This window comes from Oratosquilla oratoria, chromosome 13 (genome assembly GCF_046742065.1).
Source record: "Oratosquilla oratoria isolate Oo_2021 chromosome 13, ASM4674206v1, whole genome shotgun sequence".
NCBI lineage: Eukaryota > Metazoa > Arthropoda > Malacostraca > Stomatopoda > Squillidae > Oratosquilla > Oratosquilla oratoria.
The window spans coordinates 29,624,432-29,648,716 of record NC_134789.1 but is presented as its reverse complement, the minus strand read 5'-3'; the positions used below and the strand labels follow the sequence as shown (position 1 = coordinate 29,648,716).

Here is a 24,285-nt window from a genome sequence, read left to right as displayed (position 1 = left end):
GCCTGAAACAGATTATATAAACTGATGTGCAGGTCCAAACCAAATGGGTTAATGCTCATTGTTATTCCAGGTTTTATGGCTGTAACAGGATGCAAAAGACAGGTATGGGAACCCAGCCAATATTTCGGAGCCAAGGATTGCACAGAAGATTTTGGAATAATTATCCTTAATGAATCCCTGCATCACCAGAATATACCATTGTTTTCTCAGTTATGGAATGCAGGTATGTTGTAATGATGGAAAGACATATTTCCTTACAAATAATGGAAAGTATACAGGTATTCATCTATTTGTGTGTGTTCTCGTAACAAATTTTCATTCTATTGCACCATTTGATACTAGAAATTTATTTAAAATTATGTTTTTCAAATCACTTTTACATGTTGAGGTCCACCTGCATTTTCAAATCATGCACCAGCAACCCAAACACCACCAAACAACTGCCTTGTACAATGTTTTAACTCGTACTATTATAGTGGTCTATATTTATCTATATAAACACTAAAGGCTTTTCCCTCCTTACAAGGGAGGTAGCCAAGTCAAAAGGCACATACTCACTCCCACCCATTCCACTCCCATCCACCACCCTTTCTTCCCTCTCATCTTAGCTTCCCATGGATGATGGGTCATTCCTGTATCCTGCTCACTGCCCTGGGTCAGAAGCAATACAGCAAGACACAGTACATCCACAGGAAGGCCACTTCGCTTAATTAGTGACCCCCATTTTTCTGTCCCCTCATGCAGAAAAAGAGATGAAATCCCTTTGGGCTGCATCAAAATATCATTCATGCATAACCACTCCCTACTCCCCCTCATCCCCTCCTGTGTTTTCATCTTGGTATCATCTGCATACAGCCATTCTCCCTTCACCTCTGTCTCTTGCCTCTCCCTTCCTTGTTCAACAGATATTCCCCACTTGCTCAAAGCTGCTTTCACCCCATCCATCCATCTCATCCTTTGTCATCCCCTCTAGTTCACTCCATCCACCTCTGCCTTCCACACCTCTTTTACTAATATTTGTTCACTCATTCTTTTCATGTGTCCAAACCATCCCAATACTCTTTCATATTGGTAGAATTGTGGAAGAATAAGGATATGTTTATTCATAATGCAATTTGTGTATATTTGCAAAATAAGTTAATTTTTGTAACATGATAGGTGGTGTTTCATCCCCTTCCCATACCCATGGTAGGTGTAACTCTTGGGGAACCTACTCTATCTTCTATTTGTGTGATTTTTCTTAATTGGATGATGGCCAAAAGAATGCATATATCATGTATATAGACAAATATCTGTACAATCTTTCAACACCATGGTATACTTTGTAAATACAATCAGTCATTCAATCTGTTCCCCTGGTCTCATGCAGAAGACCTGTGGCCTTCAGATAACTGGCAACATGAGAAATAGGTACCTAGGGATGGATGCAAAGGAAAGACTATAATAAGCAGTGATTGTGCCTATAGAACTATGTTGTAGACTTGAAATGTGAGGCTGAAAGGAGAAATTTAAATGTGTGTGAAATGTGGTTGGGGTTACAAGAATGGATAAAGAAAGAATGAATGAAGAAAGACTTGCAAAAAGAGTGTGGAAGACAGAAGTAGATGAAGTGAACTTGAGGGACTGAGAATGAGATAAATGAATGGAGTGAAGGGGCCCTTGGGTAAAACAGAATGTTTGTTGAGCAGGGAAAGGAGAAGGCAAAAGGTAGATGTGAATGGAAAAAAAAAAAAGTGGCTTGAAGGGATTTCTCCTTGTCTTCTCTAATTACACACAAGTGATGATGAGGGAGGTACTATCTAAATGAAGTAGTGAAGTAAACCAGCTTAGAGTGTAGGGATTTGCTGTGGATGTGCTGTGCTTCCTGAATTGCCTCTGATCCAGGATAGGGGACAGGGATGGTCTTTCAACCCCAAAAAAGTTAAGATAATAGGGAAACCAATAGTTGATGAGGGATGGATGAGGAGTAGGTGTATGCCCAGGCTGATTCCCTCTTTTATAAGGAGGAAGAAGCCTTTTGGTATGCAGATAGATAGATGATAGTCTTTATTGGAAATTGGTCAGAGGGAAGGTTGTGAATGGTTTCCAATGTTTGTAGGTAATGTGGGTGAATATCTTGAATTAAGGGAAGTTACTTGTCATTTGTGTTTGGGGCTATCTTGTGGATAGTTTACTAGAGTTTAGCATGTGTAGGTTGGGAATTGGTCTAGGAGTTTGTGTCCATTTTGCTCTGTGGGTTGTGTGTGTTGCTTAATGGGATGGTGTGCATTAAGGTATCTGCCCACTTTGGTTTGTTAAGTCATGGAATGGTTGGAGTTTGTATTTACCTAGTTGTATTATATGGGAAGAGAGCTATGCTCGTAGTGACCCGTCTTTGTATCTTTCAGCATCTAGTTTGTTCTTAAATTCTTGTATAGTTTTTGCACACACTGTTGCCTCATCCAATTTGTTCCAGACATCTACCACTCTGTGTGGGAAACTATTCTTTTTCAGATCTCTTCTATAACTATCCTTTTTGAGTTTCTTTTTATCTTGTTTTTCTTTTATCCCACTTTAATAAATCTTCTCTGTCGAGGACTTCCATCCCTTTCATAATTCTGTAAATGGCCAGTAGATCTCCTCTTTCTCTTCTTTGTTCCAGGGTTGGTAGTTCCAGTTTGGACAATCTTTGTTCGTATGTCAATTTAGAGAGTATTGGTGCCATCTTTGTCGTTGCTCTTTGGATTCTTTCTAATTTATTTATATTCTTTTTTGTACTGGGTGTCCAAAGTGTTGGTCTTATCAGTGTGACTAATATTTTCTTTACCATTTCCTCATCCCAGTGGTCAAAGGCCACTTTCATTAATCTTAGTAAATTGGTTTCTCTGACTATTTTGTTGATATGCTTATCTGGTGACATGTCTTTGCTGGTAATTACTCCTAGGTCCCTTTCTGAGCTAACTTTTTTTACTTCCTTTTTACCAATTTTATATTGCCCTGATATTCTATTTCTACTTTTTCCAAATTCTATTATACTATATTTTTTTATATTGAACTTCACTTCCCACTTTTGACTCCATTCCCAGAATCTATCCAGGTCTTTCTGTAGTGATTTACAGTCTTCCCTTGTACTTTCTTTAGTAGTTTTGCATCATCTACAAAGAAGTTCATATAACATTCTACACCTTTATCCATGTCATTTATATATATGGCAAACATTATTGGAGCCAATACAGAACCTTGTGGGACTCCACTTATCATTTCTTTCCAGGTTGAGTTTTTGTCTATAAGTACCACCCTCATTTTTCTCCTGTTCAAGAAATCTTCCATCCATTTCAATAACTTTCCTTGTACACCACCTATTATTTCGATTTTTCTTAGTAGCTTTTTGTGTGGTACTTTATCAGATGCTTTTTATAGATCTAGGAAAGCACAATCAGCCCATCTGTCCCTTTCTTGCATTATTTCTATTAGCCTTTAGTAAAAGCATGAATCCACCCTGTTTCTACATACATACATATACCAAGGCTTTTTCCCCCTTCCAAGGGAGGTAGCCAAAAAGGGAAAGGCATAAAAACACTCCCACCTATTTCATCCCCAAATACACTCCACACCCCTCCCACCCTTCCTCTCATCTGAGCACCTCCTGGATGACGGGTCATCCCTGCACCCCGCCCACCGCCCTGGGTCAGAAGCAGTGTCGCAAGACACAGCACATCCACAGCAAGGCCGCTTCATTTAATCGGCGACCCCCCCTCTCCGTCCCCCTTTGCATATAAGGAGAGGACGGGGAGAAATCCCTTCGGGCTGCGTCAAAATTTACTCACACATACTACCCCACCCCCCAGTCCTCCTCATGCAGTCACAACATCATCCATATACAACCATTCTCCACTCACCTCTGTCTTCCGTCCTCTCCCTTCCTTCCTCAACAGACATTCCCCTCTTCCCCAAAGCCCCCTTCACCCCATCCATCCACCTCATCCTAGGACGTCCCCTCATGTTCACTCCCTCCACATCTGCCTTCCATACCTCTTTTACTAGTCTTTCTTCACTCATTCTTTCCATGTGTCCAAACCATCCTAATATTCTTTCACCAACCCTCTCTCCCAAATCCTTTTTCACCCCTGTTCTCCTCCTCACCTCCTCATTTCTCACTCTATCTAGCCTAGTAACCCCCGCCATACTTCTCAGACACCTCATCTCAAACACATTCAAACTCCTTCTCTCTTCTTCTGTTATGTTCCACGTTTCTGCCCCATACAGTGCTGTTGGCACAATCACTCCTTCATACAGTCTCCTCTTCGCATCCATTCCCAAATGTCTATTTCTCATTACACCCTGTTTCTAATTTCTATTTTTCATCCAATGGTTGTATAAACCTTGTCCCACAGTATTAGGTGGTATTGGACCTTTTAATTTTGTCTCCATAATTCCCAGTATGTCTGGTTTCTCTTCTGCCAGATAGTCATTTAATTTGATTAGTCATGAAATCATGCCATCAATGTTGGTATATGTTTTTTTTTTTTTTTTTTCCTTTCTCCTAATTTGTTTTTACATTTCCTTTTTTTCATATACCATCTTCTCAGCCTCAGGTCTAGTACACTCCAAAAAACTCATTCTTTTCAGTCTTTTCAGTCTCTGTTCTCTGAAAAGTGGGAGATAAGCCAGCTTTTGCTTGCTGATGATGCTGCGCTTGTAGCAGGATCAGAGGAGGGATTGAGGAAATTAGTGACAGAGTTTGGGAAGGTCTGCGAAAGAAGGAAGTTGAAGATTAATGTGGGTAAAATTAAGGTGATGAGATGTATAAGGGGAAAAAGTGGAAGCAGACTGGAAATGAGTATTAAGGGAGAGAGACTGGAGGAAGTGGATAGTTTTAGATACTTGGGTGTGAATGTGGTGGGAAAAGGAGGAGTTGAGGTGGAGGTAGAATATAGATTGAGAGAAGCAAGTAAATGCCTTGGAGGATTAAAAAGTGTAATGAGAAATAGACATTTGGGAATGGATCCTAAGAGGAGATTGTATGAAGGAGTGATTGTGCCAACAGCACTATATGGTGCAGAAACATGGAACATAAGAGAGGAAGAGAGGAGTTTGAATGTTTTTGAGATGAGGTGTCTGAAAAGTATGATAGGGGTTACTAGGCTGGATAGAGTGAGAAAGAATATTGGGATAGTTTAGACACATGGAAAGAATGAGTGAAAATAGACTAGTAAAATAGATGTAGAAGGCAGAGGTGGAAGGAGTGAGTATGGGGGGTCAACCTAGGATGAAATTGATGGATTGGGGTAAAAGGGGCATTGGGAAAGAGGGGAATGTCTGTTGAGGAAGGATGGGAGAGGACAGAAGATATGGGTGAATAGAAAATGGTTGTGTATGGATGATGATGTGATACATGAGGTGGATTGGGTAGGGGATGGGAGGTGAGAGAGTATGTATTTACCTAGTTGTATTTACCTAGTTGTAATATACGGGAGGGGAGCTATGCTCGTGGTGACCCGTCTTTGTATCTCTCCGCATCAAGTTTTATCTTAAAATCTTGTATAGTGTTAGCACATACTATTTTGTTGTCTAATTTGTTCCATGTATTTATCGCTCTGTGTGGGAAACTGTTCCTTTTCAAGTTTTTTCTATAACTATCCTTTTTCAATTTTGTTCCGTGTCCTCTTGTTTTACCCTTGTCCCACATTAATAGGTCGTTCCTGTCTAAAACTTCCATTCCTTTCATTATTCTGTAGATAGTTAGCAAATCTCCTCTTTCTCTTCTTTGTTCCAGAGTTGGTAGGTTCAATTTGGATAGTCTTTGCTCATATGTTAGTTCGGCGAGTGTCGGTGCTAGTTTTGTTGTCGCTCTTTGTAATCTTTCTAGTTTCTTAATATTCTTTTTGGTACTGGGTGTCCAAAGTGATGCTACGTACTCGAGTTTTGGTCTTATTAGTGTAGTAAATATTTTCCTTATCATTTCTTCGTCCATATAGGTAAATGCCACTTTGATTGCTCTCAATAAGTTGTAGGTTTCTCCGAACATCTTGTTTATATGCTTATCTGGTTTCATGTCCTTTCCAATCATCACTCCAAGATCTTTTTCATACATATACATACATATACCAAGGCTTTTTCCCTCTTACAAGGGAGGTAGCCAAAAAGGGAAAGGCATAAAAACACTCCCACCCATTTCATCCCTACATACACTCCACACCCCTCCCACCCTCCCTCTCATCTGAGCACCTCCTGGATGACGGGTCATCCCTGCACCCTGCCCACCGCCCTGGGTCAGAAGCAGTGTCGCAAGACACAGCACATCCACAGCAAGGCCGCTTCATTTAATCGGCGACCCCCCCTCTCCGTCCCCCCTTGCATATAAGGAGAGGACTGGGAGAAAATCCCTTCGGGCTGTGTCAAAATTTACTCACACATACTACCCCACCCCCCACCCCCCTGCCCATTCCTCCTCATGCAATCACAACATCATCCATATACAACCATTCTCCACTCACCTCTGTCTTCCGTCCTCTCCCTTCCTTCCTCAACAGACATTCCCCTCTTCCCCAAAGCCCCCTTCACCCCATCCATCCACCTCATCCTAGGACGTCCCCTCATGTTCACTCCCTCCACATCTGCCTTCCATACCTCTTTTACTAGTCTTTCTTCACTCATTCTTTCCATGTGTCCAAACCATCCTAATATTCTTTCATCAACCCTATCTCCCAGCTCCTTTTTCACCCCTGTTCTCCTCCTCACCTCCTCATTTCTCACTCTATCCAGCCTAGTAACCCCCACCATACTTCTCAGACACCTCATCTCAAACACATTCAAACTCCTTCTCTCTTCTTCTCTTATGTTCCACGTTTCTAACTTTTTCATAGTTAGTTTTATTTATTTTTTCTTCCCCAATTCTGTAATCTTTTGATATTCTATTTTTACTCTTTCCAAATTCCATTATGCTGCATTTCTTAATATTGAATTTTACTTCCCATTTTTGAGTCCAATTCCATATTGTGTCCAGATCTTGTTGCAATGAGTTGCAGTCCTCTTCCGTTTTTACCTTCTTAAGTAATTTTGCATCATCTGCAAAAAAATTTATATAGCACTCCACGCCTTCATTCATGTCATTAACGTATACAGCGAACATGATCGGTGCCAGTACTGATCCTTGCGGGACCCCGCTTTTTACTTCTTCCCAGTTGGAGAATTTTTCTCTAATTACAACTCTCATTTTCCTCCCAATCAGAAAGTCTTTCATCCATTCCGATAATTTTCCTCTGATGCCACCTTTTGACTCTATCTTATTTATTAGTTTCCTATGAGGTACCTTATCGAATGCCTTTTGCAGGTCCAGAAAAGCACAGTCTGCCCATCCATCTCTTTCTTCTATTATGTCTACTAATCTTGAGTAAAAGCAAATCAGATTTGTTGTACAGGATCTCCCTTGTCTAAATCCAAATTGATTTGGGTTCAGTATAGATTTTTCTTCCAGGTACTTAACCCATCTGTTTTTGATCACTTTCACAAATTTTTGCTATTGTGCTTGTTAGTGAGACCGGTCTGTAGTTAGATGGATCTTCCTTATCACCTCCCTTATAAATTGGTACAATGTTTGCTTTTTTCCAGTCCAATGGTACTTTTCCTTCTTTAATTGATGATTTAATTATATCATATATTTTGTCAGTTAATTCTTCCATGCATTCTTTCAGTATCCAGTTTGCTATTCCGTCTGGGCCATGTCATTTTCTGACATCCAGGGTTTTAATTTGATCACTGATTTCTTTTTGTGTTACGTTTATTTCTTTCATTGCTGGGGATAATTCTCTCTCTCTAACTTCACTGTTAGGCGATTTTTCTATTGTGAATACTGATCTGAAGTGGTTGTTCATTATTTCAGCCATTTCCAGTTCTTCTGTAAATTCTTTTTTATCTTGGCGCAGTTTTTCTATTTCTTGTTTGTTTTTCAGTTTTCCATTTACATATTTGTAAAATAGTTTGGGTTCTTCTTTACATTTGTCTATTATCTTTTTTTCGTAATTTCTCTTTTCATCTCTGCGTATTTTTACATATTCGTTTCTTAGTTTGATGTATGTTTGCCATTTGCTTTGTTTCTTATCTCTTTTCCATTTTTTCCACAGCTCAAAAGGGATTTCTCCCCGTCTTCTTCTTTTCTACATGAGGGGATAGAGAAGGGGGTCACTGATTTAATGAAGTGGCCTTACCGTGGATGTGCTGTGTCTTGCGACACTGCCTCTGACCTAGGGCAATGGGTGAGATGCAGGGGTGACCTGTCATCCAGGAGGTGCCAAGATAAGAGGAAGGGAAGAGGGTGGAGGGGAGTGGAGTATGTTAGGGATGGGATGGTGGAAGTGGTTTTTATGCCTTTGTTATAAGGGTGGAAAAAAGCCTTTGATATATGTATGTATGTACCTCACATTTGACTTATGTGGAAATTGGAGCATATTGGAGGACTAAGTGGCAAACTACTCAAATGGATGAAAGAGTTTTTGAAGGGAAGATATATCAGAATGTTAATAAAGGATAAGATGTCAAGATGGAGAAAAGTAACAAGTGGAGTTCCACAAGGTTTGGTGCTTGGACCAGCAATGTTTCTTGTGTATGTCAGTGACATGATTGGTTCAACAAGCTATGCCAACATGTTTGTAGATGATGCAGAAATCATGAGAAGTGAAAAGTGAGGACTGTAGCCAGTTGCAAAAAGATCTAGACACTTTTTCCATGGAGCTAGGAATGGGAAATGAATTTAAATACTGAAAAATGCAAAGTACTGGAAATGGGCAATAGCTGCAAAAGACCATCTTTAAACAGTTCCTTGGGAAGTGAATCCATTACAAAACCAAAAGAAATATTTGGGGGTATTGATAAAAGACAACCTGTCACCTGACAGACATAGCATGATTGTAGGAGAGACATATGGATTACTGCAGAAGATTTAATGTGGTTTTTGCTATATTAAAAGATTATGAGGAAACTCATCAAAACCCTGATCCATCCAAGACTCGAATAAGCATCAGTGGTATGGTCCCCTTACAGAGTGAAGGATATAAGCAAAATTGAAAGAATACAAAGGGCAACAATCAAACTGGTGCCCGGCCTAGCAGATAAACCATATGAGGAAAGACTAAAAACACTGGGTCTATCAACTTTGAAAGATAGAAGAGAAAGAGGTGATTTGATTGCAGTATTTAGGTCATTAAAGGGGATTGATTATATTGATATAAGAGATCTCTTGATTAAGTGTAGGAGGGCTTTAAGAGGTCATGAGAACAAATTAAGGAAGACTACATGTCTAAAGAGTGTGAAAAAATACAGTTTTCCATATAGATGCATATATATGTGGAATAGGTTAGATATAGCCTAAGCTGGAACAATGTATGAATTCTAAATATGATAAATGAAAAAGACTTAAATTGAAACTACATGAATTTGAGGCTAGGTGTTTTAGGGTGGGTAAATAAAAGTATATTAATAATGTAAATAAATGTATTAAATCACAATTTGATAAAACACTACAATAAAGAAATGCGTACGTACCCTTCAGAGGCAGAGTTACAACTGGGATGCCATGCCTTGTCTTGGCGTGAAACATACAGGAGCTCGCTTAGCTCTCCCTACAGACTGTACAAAGATTGTAAATAAATAATACAATGAATAATAAAATTAATGTTCAACAAAACCCATGATAATTATATAATGGGGAAAATATACAACTCCTAATTGAACAATATGTAAGTATGATGCACAACAATAATTGTATGATGCTAGAATGTACCACACCATCACATTGCTTGGACACCACCACTCAGTGACCCCACCGAGCAAACGAGAAAAATGAATGACCAAGGCAAAACAAGACTCAAAACATACACAACAAACTCCACACACACCACATTTATATATATTATACATACAAAAGTGTGGATTTTTTTTTACATGAATATACATAACACACACAGATATCTTTACAAAATATAAGAACACATAAATATATACATATGTATAAGTACTGGTGCCAGTATGTAGACTATGGATGATAAATGCTGGATGTCTGGGACATGATGCTTAATAGCTTAACTAATCAAGACAATACATTTAATAGCTAAACAATATTTAAGCATGATACAATTCAAGACAATACATTTGATAGCTAAACAAAATTTACATATTGTACAATTCAAGACAATCATGGATAACAACATAAGCAAAACATAGGCATAGAACCCCTTGAATGGAGATAATAAGGCATAGTTTGTACAGAGGGCCTTGGGGGGATGCTTGGCAAATACAGGGATAGGCACTCTTGTTACTTTAGACCTGTCCACATGCAATACTTCACTCAGTCCCTGGGAAGGATCAGAGACCCTGAACTTATTGGGATGCAACTTTTCAGTCACCAAAAGGGGACCTGTAAACCTACAGTTGAGTTTAGATTGGTGGTGAGGCATACTCACAAACATGATCACCAATATTTATGTTAATAGGCGTAGCCTTGCTTTGCTGGTGTTTCAGCATTTTGGACTTGGAGACATCAAGTTTTTCTCTCACAGAATCATATATCCTATATAATATGTGACATTGAAGTTGACTATAATCATCAGAATTGTAAAAGGGATAAGTAGGACTATTTAACACATCATATGGGAGCCTTTTTTCCACTCCATAGATGACGGAATGAGACTTCTTACCTGTGGAAGCATTAATTGTGCTCTTAATGCAAGCACTGACATGTGGAAGCCAATCCTCCCAAGATTCATGAAGGCTACTAGCAACATGCTTGAGAATGTCCAAAATCTTCCTATTCATCCGCTGTACTAGATCATTAGAGGCAGGATGGTAAGTAGTCACAAAGGTTTGAGTGATGCTTTAACATTCACAAATACTCACTAAAACCTCGTTCCTAACTTCAGTCCCATTGTCACTAAGGAGCACTGAAGGAGTACCATATATACTCTTGTATAGGTCGCACTTTTTTAAACTAAATATTTTGCCAAAATCAGGGGTGTGACCTATCCACTCTGTCACCGAAGTTGCAACAATTGGCGATTTCAATGTGACAATGACACGGAATTTCAGTGGTGTTCACACAATATGCATTGGAAAGCTTTTCAAGCATGTATGCATAAGAAATATATATCAAAGGGTCCTACTGACTTGTTGCTTTAAATTGAACTATTTGCTGCTAGAAAATCATATATCAATTACATTAAAATTGTAAAATATTCTCTTTTCCAACTCTTTTGTATGCTTTATAGTGTTTGTAAGCAATGTGACCTTGACCCTTTGTTTACCGTACATTACCGTACATCACCAGTTTCACTTGTGGCTGCATTTCTATGATATGTGCACAAATTATTTTTCGTAGTGTCCTGTAATGTCCCGTAACGTAACTTGGATAAACTTATGATTTTGTAATGAAATTTTTTTATTTTCGTAAACTTCCCATAGGCCTACCGTACTGTTAGACCTACAGTAGATCACATGGACTTTTAGGCCTAATAACCATAAACCCTAATCATGAGTACCGGTAAGAGAAAGAGCTATGGAGTAGGTTTTACACTGAAAGTGGTGGATTATGCAGAAGAACATGGAAATAGATCTGCAGAAAGGGAGTTTGGGGTTTCAGAAAAGGTAGTGAGGGGATGGAGAAAGCAGAAAGATGAGCTTAAAGAAATTTTCTTCTATACTGTTGTATACTGTCCAGTTCACAGTTAAACTCTATTGATTTTTTTTGGTTAAGTTGACTATAATTTTTTTTACACAAGTGCATTTGTTTACAATTATAGTTTTAGAAATGCAACCATTGTTTATGTAAGTTTGCATTATGTGCACGCGTGACAGTTGGACAATCTACATGTGTTCTGATATTAAAATTTAGTGAGTAAAGTTTTGAAATAAAGGTAAATATATGATAATTTTTATGTTTGAATGGGTCTTATAAATCGGATTATTGTGCGACCTATCCATGTGTCAACTGCAAATAACCACTTTGACAACCACAAACTAGCGGTGTGAGCTATACGTGAGTATATACGGTAGTGTATGGACAAAAAACATGAGAAACTAAAGCATGTGCAACTACTGGAGCACTTGCTATGTAAGGGAGCCAGTATTACAAAGTGACTAAAGTGGTCCACACACATAAAGGCATACACAGAACCTTGAGTACTATGAGGCAGTTGTGAAAGGTCTATAGCCGTAGTCTGAAAAGGAAGAAAAGGAGTAGGGTACTCTAGGATAGGAGCAGTATGCTTAGAACCTTTGTTCTGGGCACAAGAGCTACACTGGGGTACATGAGTGGTAATATCCAGCTACTTTGTAGGCCAATAATATTTCTTGCGAGCCATAGCCAGAGTTTTGTCACAACATGGGTGATCAGCCTGAGGGGCATCATGAGCAAGAGACAGAACAACAGGGACTAGAGACTCAGGGGTCACTGTGTCACATCCTGCTCAAACACTTCCACATTACGTATGAAAACATTATCCTGTAGAGAAAATTGGGACAGGGGTACAGGTAAATCTGGTAAGGTGGTATCATCACCAGATTCCAAAGCATAAATGACAGCAGACCAAACAGGGTTCAATTAATGCATTCTTTGTGTCTTCCAGTATTTTTGAATGATCACTGTCTGTCCAAGACTGTTTTGGGGGGCACATATACATACATACATATACCAAAGGCTTTTTCCCCCTTACACAGGGGGTAGCCAAAAAGAAAAAGGCATAGAAATCACTCCCACCCATTTCATTTCCCATATATTCCACTCCCCTCCACCACCTCCCTCCCTCCTATCTTGGCACCTCCTGGATGACGGGTCATCCCTGCATCCTGTCCACTGCCCTGGGTCAGAAGCAGTGTTGCAAGACACAGCACATCCACAGCAAGGCCGCTTCATAAAATTTGGCGACCCCCCCTCTCTGTCCCCTCATGCAGAAAAGGAGAAGACGGGGAGAAATCCCTTTGGGCTGCGTCAAATTTTTTTCATACATACTTCCTCACCCCCCATCCCCCACCCACTCCCCCTCATGCATCACAGCCTCATCTATACACAACCTTTCTCCATTCACCCCTATCTTCTGTCCTCTCCCGCCCTTCCTCTACAGACATTCCTCTCTTTTGTAAAGCCCCTTTCACCCCATCCATCCATCTCATCCTAGGAAGGCCCCTCATATTCACTCCTTCCACCTCCGCCTTCCACACTTCTTTTACTAATCTTTCTTCACTCATTCTTGCCATGTGTCCAAACCATCCCAATACTCTTTCATCAACCCTATCTCCCTGCTATAAATTTTCTACTTTTCATGTTTCTGTTTTCAACTTTAATCATAATGAATTCCACATCATTTTTTCCTTATGTTATTTTTGTCACATTTAAACCTTTCTTAGTAAAAAATGTGACTCCTCCACCATGTTTCTCCATTCTATTTTTTGCCCAATGTTTTTATAGACCTTGTCCCACAGTATTTAATGGTAGTGGACCTTTTAATTTTGTCTCCAGAATTTCCATTATGTCTGGTTTCTCTATTAACAGATAGTTGTTTAAGTCATTTAGTCCTGAAATCATACCGTCTATGTTAGTATATGTTATTGTATGAGATGAGGTGCCTGAGAAGTATGATAAGAATGATAAGGGTTACTAGGCTGGATTTAGTGAGAAACAAGGAGGTAAGGAGAACTGAGGTGGAAAGGGAGTTGGGAGGTAGGGTTGATGAAAGAGTATTGGGATGTTTTGGACAAATGGAAAGAATGAGTGAAGAAAGATTAGTAAAAGAGGTGTGGGAGGTAGAGGTAGAAGGAGTGAACATGAAGGGGTGACCGTGACCAAGGATGAGGTGGATGGATAGGGTAAAAAGGGCATTGGAAAAGAGGGGAATGCCTGTTGAGAAGACAGAAGATAGGGGTGATTGGAGAATGGTTGTGTATTTATTTACCTAGTTGTATTTACCCAGTTGTATTTTGTGGGAGAAGAGCTATGCTCATAGTGACCTGCAGTTGTATCTTTCCGCATCCAGTTCTTTCTTAAAATCATGTATAGTTTTAGCACTCACTGTTTTCTCTTTCAATTTGTTCCATGTATCTATTACTTTGTGTGGAAAGCTGTTCTTTTTTAAATCTCTTCTATAACCTTCTTAAGTTTTTTCTCGTGTCCTCTTGTATTTCTTCTGTCCCATTTAAGTAGATCATCCCTATCAAGGATTTCCATCCCTTTCATAATTCTGTAGATGGTTATCAAATCGCCTCTTTCTCTTTTTTGTTCCAGATTTTAGTTTAGTTTAGTAAGTTTAGTTTGTCCAATCTTTGTATGTCAACTTGCTAAATGTTGGTGCCATCTTTGTCAATGCTCTTTGTATTCTTTCTAGTTTGTTTTTTATTGTACTGGGTGTTCATAGTGATGCTGCACATTCTAATTTTGGTCTTATCAGTGTAACTAGTATTTTCTTTACTATTTCCTCGTCCATGTAGTCAAAGGCCACTTTCATTGATCTTATTAAATTGTAAGTTTCTCCAACTATTTTGTTTATGTGTTTGTCTGGTGTCATGTCGTTTGAGATAATTACTCTTAGGTCTCTTTCTGAGTTTACTTTTGTATTGACCGAATATTCTATTTTTACTTTTTCCAAATTCCATTATACTACATTTCTTAATGTTGAAATTCACTTCATTCTTTATACTACATTTCCAGACTTTGTCCAGGCCTTCTTGAAAAGATTTGCAATCTTCTTTACTTACTCTCTTCAATAGTTTCGTATCATCTGCAAAGAAGTTTATATAACATTCAATTCCTTCATCCATGTCGTTTGTATAAACAGCAAACATTATCAGAGCCAACACGAAGCCTTTGGGGACTCCACTTATCATGTTTACCCAGTTTGAGTTTTTTTCTCTAAGTATCACTCTCATTTTACTTCTGTTCAAGAAGTCTTTCATCCATTCCGATAATTTTCCCTGTATTCCACCTATTGTTTCAATTTTTCCTAGTAGCTTTTTGTGTGGTACTTCTTCAAAAGCCTTTTGTAAGTCCAGGAAGACACAGTCTGCCCAGCCATCTCTTTCTTGTATTATTTCTACCAATCTTGAGTAAAAACATATTAAGTTTGTAGTATATGATCTTCCACTTCTAAATCCATATTGGTTGGAGTTTAGTATTTTTTTCTCTTCCAAGTGTTTAGTCCATTTATTTTTAATAACTCTTTCGCATATTTTTGCAATTGTGCTTGTAAGGAATACCTGTCTATAGTTTGTTGGATTTTCTTTATCTCCTCCCTTATATATTGGTACAATATTTGCATTTTTCCAATCTTGTGGTACTTTTCCTTCTTTGAGTGAGAAGTCAATTATCTTGTGTATTTTATCTGTGAGTTCATCTATGCATTGTTTTAATGTCCAATTCGTTATTCTGTCTGGCCCATGTGACTTTCTGATATACAGTTTCTTTATTTGGTCCCCTATTTCTTTCTATGTCGCTGTTATTTCTTTCATTTTGGGGAGTTCTTCTTGGTGACCATCATCCCACATTTGTGAGCTTTCAACTGTAAATACAGACTTAAAGTGTCTGGTCATTACTTCAGCCATTTCTACATCTTCTGTGCATTCTTTATTTTCTTCATGCAGTTTCACTATTTCATGTTTGCTTTTAGTTTACCATTTACATATCTGTAAAATAGTTTAGGTTGATCTTTGCATTTTCCTATTATATCTTTTTCATAGTTTCTTTTTTCCTCTCTGTGTATGTCTACATATTCATTTCTCAGTTTGATGTATGTTTGCCATTTAGTCACTTTTTTGTCTCTTTTCCATCTTTTCCAAGCTTTGTCTCTTCTATCTTTAGCATTGCTACACTTTTTATTATACCAGCACTATATGGACACCCTTTTCTGTTTCTGCTTAGGCACATGTTTATCTGTACCCTCCTTATATATTTCTTTAAAAATGTTCCATTTCTCTTCCATCTTTGTTTCATCATTTGCAAATTTTTCCCAACTAGCATTTTGAAAAAATTGTCAAAGTTTTACAAAGTCAATTTTGTTGTACATTAATCTTCCTTCTCTATGTTTCTCATTACTTCTCACAACATTTTATTCCTTAAGCTCAATCTCTATTAGTATGTGGTCACTCTTTCCAATTGGTGTCTTATAATTTATTTCTTCCATAATTTCAGGCTCAGAGGTGAATATCAAGTCTAGTCTTGAGGGTTCTTCGTTTTGTCTGTATCTAGTGTTTTCTTTGACCCATTGAGTCAATGTGTAATCAATGGTCATATCCAGTAGGACGTTGCCCCAGTGTTCCACTCCACCTCCCATTTTAAATTCTTCCCAATTTATTTCCTTCGCATTAAAGTCACCCATAATTACTATGTTTTCTCCATATTTCAGTGTCTTGGTTAATTGATCCTTTGTGTCTTCTAGTAATTTTGAGTGTTTGCTATCAGTCCAAGTCTTAGTTTTTGGGGGCACATATATAACTATGAACTTTCTACTTTTCATACTGCTATTTTCAATTTTAATTGTGATCAATTCCACATTATCCTTTCCTTCTGTTGCCTTTATTACATTTAGGTCCTTTCTAGTCAATAGCATGACTCCTTCCCCCTGTTTGTCCATTCTATTTTTTGACTAAAGGTACCTTGTCCCACCATACTTGATTGTATAGGACCTTTTAGTTTTGTCTCCACAATTCCCATTATTTCTGGTTTCTCTATTGACAAATAGTTGTTTAATTAATCTATTCCAGAAATCATACCATTCATATTTGTTTATTCCACTTTTAATTTTTCTTTGGTTTATGTTTCCATTTTTCTGATGTACCATTTTCTCAGTCTCAAAAAAAAACTATTTTTTTTCAGTCTCCATTCTTTTCTCGTTTTTTTCCTTGGCTTCACTTCTCAGTGCCCTATCTTTCTCTATTTCCTCTTCATTCATTTCCTTTTTTATCCACACATTTTTGTTTTTTTCACTGTTTGCTAATTTTGCCACTTTTGATAGTATTTCTTCTGCTATTATTTGAGTTCTTAGTTTGATTTTCATTGGTCTGTTGTTTTTTCTTTTAAGTATGTACCCATCCTATGCACATCATCGATTTCCTTTTCCCGATTATGTCCCTTGTCTTGAACTGCTTTTAGTATTTCTTTCGCAATTTCTTTCTCTTTTTCTCTTTGGAATTTGTGTACATTGTTTTTCGTTGATACTGTAAACCACATCCACTTTGTCTCTCACCCAGTTTTCCTTTTCTTTGATCACCATGATCACTGTTTCCTTTGCATTCTCTTCTACCTGCTGCTGTACTATATCTTTGAATGAGAGTACAACCACTCCTCGTTTAACGACGAAAATTGGGACCAGCGCGCCGTCGTTAACTGAATTGGTCGTTAAGCAAAAGTGTACACATATACGTATATGTACTGTATGTACAATGTCCAGCAATACATGTATCTTCATTTTCGTGTATTTCCCTCTTTTATACAGTACATTAAAGCTTTATTTACTGTTTATTTACGGTGGTTATGTTCCCGAAATTACCGTATATGACCAAATCCGCGTATGCTGACATTCCATATTGAATACCGGGGTATTTTTTTAGTTTCGACCATGGGCGCAATACAGTATAGCAATAGAAAATTAATTATTAATTTTGTAAATTAAAATGTATCAACGTAATATGCAATTTTGTGGGCCGAAATGAAAATAAAAAATACCATGCTACAAGAAAATATGATAATGAACGAAGTCGGTAGCATAGGATCGGGACGCCATCTTGTCGTCTGCCAATGTCTCTCACGATGACGACAACGAGGACGAGCCGGATGACATTTAATTTGCAGGTAATGATTTATCAAACACAGGTTAGGTTAGTTTAATTTAGGTTAGGTGAATTTATCATCCTTTCATTTCCTTGACATCTACATCTATCATAACAAACATGGTGTACCATTCGTCTGACATGACTTCGTTACTTACGAAATTTGTTTTAGCACCTTTTTTTTTATTTCCGCTCACAAAATTGCATATTACGTTGATACATTATAATTTACAAAATTAATAATTAATTTTCTATTGCTATATTGCGCCCTTGGTCGAAACTAAAAATTTACCACGACCGGTATATATTGTACTCCAGGTAGTTTTTCCAACTTGCAGGATGGTAATGTAGACCTAAGCTTCAGAACACTTTACCTCACAGCTAATATCCACCGTACAAGTTCATTTATAACATCATACAAATTTGCCTCAGCCAACTTAATTATCGTACACGACATCGTAACTTCGGGAGATTTACGTTAAATGAATATTGGTCTGTCATAAAGCCCGTCGTTGCTCCGAGTTGTCGTTAACCGAGTAGGTCATTAAACGAGGAGTGGGTGTATTCGATTTTCACGTTCCTGTTTCTACTGATTATTATTTCGTTCAGATCGGTCTCTTTGATTGATTCTTCCATCTTTTCAGTTACTGCTTATAATTGTTCTTTAACCTCTTTCTTCAGTTCTTTGTTTGTATTTCTAACCTCATTTTCCTTTCATTTTCTATTTTTATCGCACTTAGTGTATGGATGATGTGATGCATGAAAGGGAATGGGTGGGGGATGGTGGGGTGAAGGAGTATGTGTGAAAAAATAACGACGCACCCTGAAGGGATTTCTCCCCATCTTTTATTTTTCTGCAAGAGGGGATGGAGAGGAGTGGTTGCTGATTTAATGAAGCGGCCTTGCTGTCAATGTGCTGCATCTTGCGACACTGCTTCTGACCCAAGGTAGTGGGCAAGATGCAGGGATGACTCATCATCTATGAGGAGCCAAGATAAGGGCGAGGGAGGGGGTGAATAGGAGTGGAGTATGTGGGAATGGAATGGATGATTTTTGGCTACCTCCCTTGTTAGGGGGAAAGAGCCTTTGGTATATGTATGTAGGTAAATACACATATCAAATTCCTGATAACAAAAACAAAACAAAAATCCTACTTAGATCCATTGCAAGCACTGATGTTATACTACAGAAATAAACTTTAATAACCATCTGTAAGAATTCAAAAGAAACACCCTTAACTATGCCTCCACAGCATGGTTCCCAATAGTCCACAAGATGAACACAAATGATTTCCAAACATTACAGAATTGACCACTGAGAGTAATAACAGGATACAACAAAACAACTACATAGCAGAACACCCACACACACCAAGAAACATTAAAACAACACCCAAAGACCTTTATCACGCACAGATACTCTCTTCTCTTTCTCCACAACCACCAAATACCAGCCTCCAGAAACATATTCATAATCATATCACTCACCGCTCCATTAACCCCTTCCATACGGTGCCGCACACGTAGGCGTCATGGACTTAGATCTCAGTGACAGCAGCCAATGCCAGCCGTACGTGTCGTAATAATACTCGCATCATAAAATATAGTCACCGCTTATATCGATCGTTCTCTCTTTCACCCGCGAATTTTGAATACCACAGAGAATGGGATTCAGGGCACATTTGAGAGAATGTAAAAACACAGGGGCGACTACAATAAATATAATCAAGACGCCGATATGGCAGCCTCGCGAATACACTCGCTCCCCATGATGCCTACGTGTGCGGCACCGTATGGAAGGGGTTAACACACTGAAAGACAACACACTGCTGCATGCCAGACCCCCTGATATCCACCCTTCTGAATCCTCTCTCCCACGAAAGGACAGAGTCCACTTGGCCAGACTGCGGTGCGGTCACCACCCAGCACTTCTAAGCTACCAGAAGAGGCTGGATGACCGCATTGTGAACAGCTGCCCAGGATGTAACACTTCACCCCATACCATACAACACATAATGGAAGACTGCATTATACACAATCATGCATGCAAACAACACAACATACACTCTATAAAGGATTTGTGGGAAAACCCAGTTTCGGCTATGGCATTCCTTGGGGAGACGGGACAAGGGAGTTAGCATAGTCAAAATGCAATTACTCACTCCCACCCATTTCACTCCAATCCACCACCCTTTTCCTCGGACAGACAGTCTAGGGAACGACAACAACAACAACAACAAAACAACTCTAATTGGACACCTGCAGGCAGAAACCAAAATCCTTCCCAGAGAACTATCTATCTACCTACGAAGGGTTTTTTCTCCCTTACAAGGGAGTTAGCATAGTCAAAATGCAATTACTCACTCCCACCCATTTCACTCCAATCCACCACCCTTTCCTCCTTCTCATTTTAGCTCCTCATGGACATTTGTCCATCAGAGAACACTGCTTGAAAATGACAGGAACACAATTCTATGCCAGAACCCTAAACACCATATGCCCATCACATTGCATTTCACAAGCACCACCAACAGAATGATAAAAAAAAAAAAAAAAAAAAAAAATCAGCATGCCATTCAAATATCTAAAACAAACTACCACCTATATCACACAAAACATCCACACTAAAGCGTGTACACACTCATATTACTAAACAAACCCTTCAAGACAGATTGCCTAACTCAGTACTCCAATGACAACCTTCATACTTAACTCCTACAGCGTCGGTGGCATATGTCATATGCCGCAATGGTTTTATGGATTGAGTGTCAGTGGCATATGTTGTATGCCACAATTTAGAAAAAATTGCCAAAAACAAGCATTACGTTGAGGGTCAAATCTGTGTTAACCAAGTAGCCCTATCCATTGGCACCCAAATTTTTTTATTTATTGACAAAACTGGCAACCCTGGCAGCAATATTTTGGGGGGCTTGGGGTATAAAATCAACTTTTAGGGAGTAATTTAGGTGATTCTGGTGTATGAAACGAAGTATGAGGGGAAATTGTACTTCGACAGTTAGGCAGGTGCTATTTAGTATGTGTTCAGATGTATAGAACTGGCAATTTTGCACTGCCAGTTTTTGTAATAAATGTGTAATACAAACTGTGGCCAGACAATAATCATGTGATGGATGCTTACTAAAACATTTACTGAAACAATAAGAAACACCACAATCACCTATTCTCCATGAAATTATAAAAAAAAAGATACAGAAAAATAAATTTACTTCATAACAAAGTGATAGATATTTTCCAAAAAATCCACAAAAACTATTTACAAACACATTTTCCATAAGTGTCAGACTATTATAGGTGACTGTACATTGATTTGAAATGTCATAAATGTCAAAGTCCTTCACTCTCTGAAATTCTAACAAAACTTCCCTCAAAAATATGACAGATGTTCTCGTTCAACCCACTTGGGGAGCGAAAGTCTATGGATTTTCTACCAAACTTTTGCATGCATATCTCAATAAAATCTAGGCTAAGGTGAAATTTTGAGTTGATAAAAAAAAAAAAAAAAAAAAAAAAAAAATTACCAAAAAGGCTTCCCCCCTCCCCCTTACATGGGAGGTAGCCAAAAAGAAAAAGGCATAGAAACCACTCCCACCCATTCCATCCCCTACATACTCCACTCCCCTCCACCCTCTTCCCTCCCTCACATCTTGGCACCTCCTGGATGATGGGTCATCCCTGCATCCTGTCCACTGCCCTGGGTCAGAAGCAGTGTTGCAAAACACAGCACATCCACAGCAAGGCCACTTCATTAATTTGGCAACCCCCCTCTCTGTCCCCTCATGCAGAAAAGGAGAAGACGGGGAGAAATCCCTTCGGGTTGCGTCAATTTATTTCTCATACATATCCCCCCCACCCACTCCCCCTCATGCATCACAGCATCATCCATACACAACCCTTCTCCATTCACCCCTATCTTCTGTCCTGTCCCGTCCTTCCTCAACAGACATTCCTCTCTTTTGTAATGCCCCTTTTACCCCACCCATCCATCTCATCCTAGGATGCCCCCTCATATTCACTCCTTCCACCTCTGCCTTCCACACCTCTTTTACTAATCTTTCTTCATTCATTCTTTCCATGTGTCTAAACCATCCCAATACTCTTTCATCAACCTTATCTCCCAGTTCCCTTTCCACCCCTATTCTCCTCCTCACCTTCTCATTTCTCACTCTATCTAGCCTAGTAACCCCTATCATAATTCTCAGACATTTCATCTCAAACACATTCAAACTCCTTCTCTCTTCCTCTCTTATGTTCCAAGTTTCTGCCCCATACATTGCTGTCGGTACAATCACTCCTTCATACAATTACCTCTTAGCATCCATTTCCAAATGTCTATTTCTCATTACACTTTTTAATCCACCAAGACATTTACTATTTTCTCTCAATCTACATTCTACCTCCACCCCCACTCCTCCCTTTTCTGCCACATCTGCACCCAAGTATCTAAAACAATCCACTTCCTCCAGTCTCTCTCCCTTAATACTCACTTCCAGCCTGCTGTCACTCTCTCCTTGTACATCTCATCACCTTACTTTTACCCACATTTATCTTCAGCTTCCTTCTTTCACACACCTTCTCAAACTCTGTCACTAACTTTCTCAATCCCTTCTCTGATCCTGCTACAAGCGCAGTGTCGTCAGCAAACAACAACTGGCTTATTTCCCACTTTCTTCCATTTTCTTTAACCATCTCCAACCTCTCGCACCACCTCATCCATGTATAGATTGAACAGCCAGGGCGACATAACACATCCCTGACAAAGTCCCACCTTTACCTCGAACCACTAACTCTCTCCATTTCTAATCCTAACACAAGCTCTACTACTCTCATAACAACTCTTGACTGCTCTTAACAGCTTTCCTCCTATCCCATATATCTGCAATACCTCCCACAGTGCCTTCCTGTATACTGTCATAAGCCTTTTCCAAATCCATAAAAGCCCAAAAAACATCCTTACCTTTTCATATAGCTTTCTCACATATCTGTCTTACCACAAAAATCTGATCTACACCACCTCTACCTGTCCTAAACCACACTGTTCCTCACCAATTACTCCCTCTATTCCTCTCTTAATCCTCTCACTCAAGACCCTCCCATAAGCCTTCCCAACTACATTCAACAAGCTGATCCCTCTGAAACTACTACACTCACACTTGTCCCAGGCGCGGATCTAGGAACAAAGTTTGGGGGGGGCCCGACGGCAGAATTTTCGGTTGTTTAACGAGCATTAGTATTACCGTTTCTCCACTCACGGGATTCTTATTTGTTAATAACTGGCGGACTGACCTAAATGAATGGGCATAACCATCTGCTCTAGGTGCCAGTGTTTCTCTTCGGATTCAAATGAGAGAGGAATTTTGTATCTTATCAAAACTTTATTGAAAGTAAGAAATTAATAGCTAGAGACCTAGAGACATTAGACCTCAATTTAAATGTAGAATATATATATAAGACAGTAAGCATTATACTTTATAATATTACCTATAATAGTAGCCTTAAAAGTAACATGCAAAGGTTATTACACTGAAAGGATTAATCACACTGCAGCCTAAGCAAAGAGAAGACGGCGGTTCCTTTCCGCAAACTTGTTGATCACACGATCAACAGGAACATCTACATCGTTATGGACGGCGAGTAGTGCGAGGCCGTTGAGGCGATCCTGACCTATGGTGCTCCTCAAGTATGTCTTCAGGCGTTTCAGGGCTGAGAACGATCGTTCGGCTTCTGCATTTGAGACTGGCAGGGTCAGTAGGATGGTAAGGAGCTTCGCGATGTTCGGAAACATACGGGCCTCGGCGTATTCCTTTGCTTTCTTGACAGATTCGAAGGCCGGAGCGGATTATTTGCAGCGATGTGTTTCCGTCTGCACGAGCAAAAGTGACTCAACGTCACTTTCGTAGAGTTTAGTGGCTTTAAGAACAGCATCCACGTTTGCTTTTGAGCCCCTGAGCAGCTCTTTCAATTGGAGAGCAACGGGCACAGTGTCATCATCAAATCTGCTCTTCAACTCAGCGACCACATGGTCAACGAACGGAATATACACCGAGCGCCGATAGTACTCCTCAGCAGATGCCGCTGGGACATTCGCGCGTTGTGTCTGTCGTGCACAGACTCTGGGAATAGGGATGCCATCGTGAGCTGAGCCCACTTCAACTAGAAGATCTTCGGCTTTCACGAACACAGCGTGGAAGTACACCTCGGCATCCGCTCTAAATTTGGCGAATAGAGTACCAATTTCACGAATCAGTGCGTACGCACATACCAGGTCACCTTCCTTTTTCTGTAGGATTCTGCTTGGCTGAAGCGTGTGTGCCAAAACGGACTCGGCCACAACCAACCCAACGAGAAAGCGGGGGTCCCGAATCGCAGCGAGTAGGAGTCCGGCGTTGGCATCCAACTTCATCTCATCCTCCAGAAAAATAGCGATGAGAGGCAGAAACTCGATGAACACGAGGACAGCATCGTGCCGCTCGACCCATCTGGTGGG

General features: G+C 39.4%; 1 protein-coding gene across 5 annotated transcripts in view; it reads left to right on the top strand.

The window, feature by feature from the left end:
* LOC143032361 (thiamine pyrophosphokinase 1) overlaps positions 1-24,285 on the top strand; it is a 56,569-nt gene that overhangs the window by 5,197 nt on the left and 27,087 nt on the right. For all 5 annotated transcript variants that reach the window (XM_076196986.1, XM_076196985.1, XM_076196984.1 and 2 more), the window contains exon 2: positions 71-223. In XM_076196986.1, coding sequence (XP_076053101.1) covers positions 76-223 — 148 coding nt within the window. In that variant the 5' untranslated portion in view covers positions 71-75. The remainder of the gene's footprint in view (positions 1-70; positions 224-24,285) is intronic.